General features: G+C 55.7%; 1 protein-coding gene across 1 annotated transcript in view; it reads right to left on the bottom strand.

Annotated features, from left to right (window-relative positions):
* The window catches only part of MAST3 (microtubule associated serine/threonine kinase 3), a 29,871-nt gene extending 24,352 nt beyond the window's left edge, over positions 1-5,519 (bottom strand). The window contains exons 1-2 of the mRNA XM_077777011.1: positions 5,366-5,519; positions 4,985-5,074 (exon numbers count right to left, since the gene is read on the bottom strand). Coding sequence (XP_077633137.1) covers positions 4,985-5,074; positions 5,366-5,412 — 137 coding nt within the window. The 5' untranslated portion in view covers positions 5,413-5,519. The remainder of the gene's footprint in view (positions 1-4,984; positions 5,075-5,365) is intronic.
* Positions 5,520-5,590: the final 71 nt, after the last annotated feature.

Here is a 5,590-nt window from a genome sequence, read left to right as displayed (position 1 = left end):
GTAGGGGCGGAGCGTTGCCAGGGCTGCGGGCAGCGGGGGCGGGGCGTTGGCGCCTGTTAGGTTAGGCCGTGGAACTTCGCCCCCTTCGCTCAAAATGTAAATGTGCTCACGTCTTCTTTTCCCTCTCTCCCCAGCGCTAACCCCTTCTGAGTGTGGCTCTTGAGACCCATCCAAGGCCCTGGCCTGGCTCATGCTACCGCGCCCACGGTGGCTCCACCTCTTGGAATGTCCTTTCCGCCTGACAAAACCCACCGTCCCCTCTTCCAGGAAGCCTTTTCTCGTCTGTCTGGCTCTGATTTCCCCGGGCTTGGGCTCCTTGAGGACCCAGCATCTCTCAGCACTGGACTGGCAGAAAGGACGTGTTGAGCAAACTGTCAGGGCATCTGACACGCTTTGCCTGTCTATGTGATGGAAAGGCCATCAACTTGGCTACAGGACTCAGGGGATACCTGATTTAACTTCTCAGGCCTGTCTTCTCAACTGTAAAATGGGAGGGAAATTGGGCTGACAGGATGAGAACATGAATTCGATGTAAGGTGGCATCCACACAGTTCCTGATAAATGGTGGATAAATGTCATCAGCATCAGACCTCTGTTTCTCCCTCTACAAATGTCCCATCAGGAAAATGGAATGGAATCGGAGGTACAGAAAGTGCTGTGAATACAGCACACGTTCACCATGGGATTAGGAATGTCTGACACAGTGGGTAGTGAATTAATGCTTCTTCCTATCACGATAGCCCCAGAAGCAGGGTCAGTGTCACCCTGAGGGTAGCCTCTTCACATGATACTTTGGGAACCAATCCAGGCCTGATGCTGAGGATCAGACCCCGTGTCTGAGAAGAGAAGTCACGGAGAGGGGCTCCTCTGGCGTGTAATCCTAACTCTTCCCAACTTTCTGGCCGCCAATTTTGCTTCTTGGGTTTCTCAAGAGACTCCCCATCCTGTCTTCTCCATGGCCGGTGTCACCCTCAGGTAGCTACTGGGTTTGTCCTCCAGAACGCTCTCCAGGTCTCCTGGGCTTGGGTCTCAAACACCCAGAGCTGGCCATTCGCTCACCCAACATTTATTGAGTAACTACTGTATGCCCGACCCTGTGCTAAACCCTGAGTACCCAGCCCTCAGAGTCGCCGAGTCTGGTGGGGGAGGCAGAGAATAAACCGCAAGCCACTAAATGATCAAGACAATTTCAAACACCATTAGTCAAGGAAGGAAAAGAACAGAGGTAACAATAGCAAAGGACGATTTTAGCCAGGAGGCCTCTCTGAGGAGGTGACGCTATAGCCAGCCGAGACACTGAGAGGGAAGAGGAGCCAGCCATGGCAAGTGTTCCGAAGAGAGGGCACAGCTTGTGCAAAGGTCCTGAGACAAGACTGACGGGGAGATGCCAGGGGGACTTAACACGCGAGCATTGCAGTTGTACAGTAGACGCAATGGGGAGCCATGGAGGATGTGTGAGCAGGGAAGGGACATGGTCTGAATTGTCCATCAACCCTCCCTGCCTCTGTCTGCCATGGGCAACAGGAGCTGGCAGGGCCAGGAATGCAGGTGGCGGGAGGCTGGTGAGAGGCTATGACAGGGTCTGGGAGGAGGACACGGAGGCCTGGATCAGGATGAGGCTGCAAAGACAAGTGGGTAGACTCTGGACTTGTTTTGAGGCCAATGGATGGGCCCTGCTGAGGGTGAAGATGAAGATGGAGGTGAAGATGGAGGTGGTCACTTATGACCCTGAGATATCCAGTCTGAGCCACATGTCAGGGACAGAGCCTCCTGCGCGGGGGAATGTAAGGTCCCGCAGATCCGGGGACCCAAGTAGAGACAGAGTCGCGGTCTTGTGTCACCATACGCTAACAGGCTGTGCCCACAAACCCTCCCCACATGTGTGCCAGGGACACTTCTGCACAGTTATAAAGGAAGTACTCCTTGGTCCCCACTGTGGCTACACCCTGCACTGCCTACTTGCCCCCCATTACACCCACTGTGCTGGCGTCCCCAGCAGCCACTTCCTCCACACCCAGCTGGCCTCAGTTTCCTCCTCTGCAGAACAATCCAGAGCAGCTGACACTCCAGAACGCCTGTGGCCATGGCAAAGGCCTTCCGTGAAGGGACAACGAAGCCACTGATCTCTGGTGTCAGCCCACTGCCTACCAGATCATGTCCCTCCCCAACTCACACACCCTCCGTGGCTCCTCAATGCTGTAACAGCAAAACCACACTTCTGGGTGAATCCCTCTCCTAGGTCTCAGATCCTAACCCTGTCTGTAACTCAGGGTCTGCCTGCCTCTGCTTGTACTAGTGACTACGTAAATGGCAAAGCCCCAGTGAGCATACGGAACCCTACCCCCAACCCTTCCCTGGTCTGACCACCCCAGCCCTTCCCACCAGCCCATGCACTGTCCACACCCCTCCCAGCCCTATACTCTGTATGGTTCTTAGTTCCCAGGATAGAAAAATACAAACTCTTTCTGTCCTTGGCATTCAAGGCCCCTGAGGGAACAGAGACTTCTAACAATGCTTTTTGTTGCCCCCTTGACCAAACTTGTGACCTTCTTCAATTGCCTCCTACTCAACGCCACAGGCAGAGCCCTCTCACTGTCTTCCCATTTGTCTGTGCCATAAGCATTAATGGAGCACTTGCTGTATACCAGGCCCTGGCCTGGAATTGAGGGCAGATCCAGGTCTGGCTCTCAAGGGGCTCCCAAACCTCTGGGTGAGAAAAATAACCCCAGAATCACACAAGAAAACGTGGAAATCACACCCATGATGCAGTCTCATTGAGGGAAACAGACAGGCAAAACGAAATGTGTCTGGGGCTTGGGAGGCCCTGATGGGGGCTGTGTTTAAAAACAGCTTCCTGGGGCACCTGGGTGGCTCAGTTGGCTAAGCGTCCAACTTTGGCTCAGGTCATAATCTCACAGTTCGTGGGTTCGAGCCCCATGTTGGGCTCTGTGCTGACAGCTAGCTCAGAGCCTGGAGCCTGCTTCAGATTCTGTGTCTCCCTCTTTCTCTGACCCTCCCCTGCTCATACTCTCTCTCTCTCTCTCTCAGAAATTAAAAACAACACAAAAACATTAGAAAGAGCTTCCTATCTGAGGGCTCGATAGAGACTTGACAGAGAAAAGGAGGAAAGGAAGCTGTGGGTAGAGGAGTAGCAAATACAAAGGCCCTGAGGCTGGACCAGTTTATATGCTAGGAGCCCAGGAAGCCTCAGGGCTAGAGTATGGTGAGCCAGATGGGGAGACAGACGAGGGGGAGATGGGAGGTTGCAGGGGCCAGACTCAAGGGCCCTTGGAGGCTGAGGGAAGCAGCGTGGGCTTATTCCTAGGGTACTTAGAACCTGGGAGGCAGGGACCCATTTCCTTGCCTGGCCCAAAGTGATGGGATTCTGCTGCCCTCTGGTGGCCGGTGAGGAGGCTTTTCTGCTCAGAGCCCCGAACTCTGCCTCCTTTACTCCTCCATTTGCTCCTGGTAAAACTGGCTCAGCTGTTCACAACTGATCCCTCCCCTCATCCTGTCCTCACTGGTAGTTGAGGCCAAGGAGTCGGTGTCAGATTTGGCCTGACACTCTTTCCCAGGGCGCCCCTGCACAACATGCTCTGAGGTCCCGAGTTTCCTCCTCCCCGAAATGGGGGGGTACAGCAGACCCCACTGGGTTCCCCGGCCTGGTCCAGGCCCCACCATCTTCTACCCAGATGTTGTCCTAGCCACCTCCCTGTCTCTGCCACCTCCATCCCTATCACTTGTCCTCAGCAGACCTTTCTTCCCCCAAGGCAGCCACAGAAGCTTTTAAATTCTTGGTCCTGCCTCAGGACCTTTGATTGTGCAGTTCTCATTGCCTGGTACGAATCTTCCCTCAGCTCTGCCTAGACCTTGGCTAAAACACCACCTCCCTCAAGAGGTCATCATCCGAATGGAACTTGTTTGTCTACTTACTTGTTCATTGCCCATCCCCAGAGATCTGACTGAGAGGCACATGAGGGAAGGATTATCTTGCTCACAGCATGCCCTTAGCACCTGGCACATAGTAGGTACCTACTTAATGAAGGTAACTGTCTGTTGCCCACCACTCAATGAGGGCCTCAAACTGTTCTCTCTACGGAAAGAATCTAATCAGTTCATTCATACTAAGGTATAAATGATTGATGGGCCATCAAATTCTAGTCATCACTGATTCACCCATCTGTCACTTCCCTGAACTTTTCCCAAGCTGTGTGAAGAGCCCATGATAACCTTGAGATTCCCTCCTAGACAGAGGGCAAAACCCTGAGATGCGCCAGTCATAGAGGGTGGCTCAACTCCTCAACAGACTCATCAAGCTGGCCCTGATGCTTGGTTCCCGGACATGTGGAACCAGGAGAAGTGGTGTCTCCCCTCCACCTCAGTTTCCTCAGCTGAGAAATGGGGTCAGGAAGGGTACCTTCCTGGCCTTGTGGAGGAAACAGAAGGTATTGGGTACAGAGCTGGCACTCAGTCAAGCTGGCTCTTTCCTCCCTACCCCACTTTGCCTGGTACAGCGCCTGGGGCTCTAATGGTGAACTCTCAGATGTGTGTTTGTGTGTGTGTGTGTGTGTGTGTGTGTGTGTGTACGTTCAGAGGGAGGAGTTTTCTGGCCAGCTGAGCTGGGTGTGGGGAGGGTCCTGGAGGTCACAGCCTGAAAGGCAGGCTGATTCAGCAGGGAGGGCCCAGAGCAGGCTGGGAACCCAGCACCTGTCCCAGGCACGTCCTTGGGCCACAGCTCACGTTCTAGCCTCACCCTGACCACCTGTCAGATGGAGGACCTGTTGGCTATGGTTGAAAATGGAATTTCCCCATCAAGGCCCTAATGTGAATACGCATCTCATTTTATGGCGGGGTAAACTGAGGCCCAGAGAGGTGGTGTCACCAGCCCACAGTACCTTGGTGAGGAAGCTGGGTCTAGGTGGCTTCCAAGGCTCTGAGGCTCCAGGGCAGGGTCCGAGCCCCGCCCCCATGTGCTGTCACTTACCTCCAGGGGTGCAGGCCCAGTGAGGGGCTGCAAGGGCTGCTGGGGCTGCTGGCGCTCAGCAAAGATAGGCTCTGGCTGCTCGGAGATAGACTGCAAAGAAAGAGGCCGGGGACGGTGAACCTGGTGGTGGCCCCTGCGTGTGGCCGACTCTGAATTCAGATCAGGACTTGGGTTCCCCTAGGGACAAAGGGGCCCCAAGGCCCGGGATTCTGGGTCTCACCAAGGTCGCGAGGGTGGGGCCTGACCGATGACCCGGGAGGGCTCCCCGGAGGCGGCGGTGCGACTCCGGGCGACTTAAGAAGAGACGCGGGGGCAGGGTGGTTGTCTGTCTGCCTCTCTTCCTGCCACCCCATTTCCCCTCCTTCTTCCCCAAGCACTCACTCGAGGGTCAGCGCCGGGATGTGAAGCTTGTCCCTGCGAGACTTCATGCTGAGGCCGGGGCTGCGTCTACGCGGCTGGGTGCCAAAGCCCTCTCCGGGGCTCCCAAGCCCTGACGGCGGCGCGATCGGACAGACCCGCGGACGCGGACGTGGGGACGGACGCGGCGCGGGAGGCCGGGCCGCTGGGGGCGCGGGGGGCGGGCTCTCTCCGCCTCAGGGCGGGGCT

This window comes from Crocuta crocuta, unplaced genomic scaffold (genome assembly GCF_008692635.1).
Source record: "Crocuta crocuta isolate KB4526 unplaced genomic scaffold, BGI_CrCroc_1.0 scaffold77, whole genome shotgun sequence".
NCBI classification, from domain to species: Eukaryota; Metazoa; Chordata; class Mammalia; order Carnivora; family Hyaenidae; genus Crocuta; species Crocuta crocuta.
Note: the sequence above shows the minus strand (reverse complement) of the source record. Positions and strands in the feature narration are given on the sequence as shown.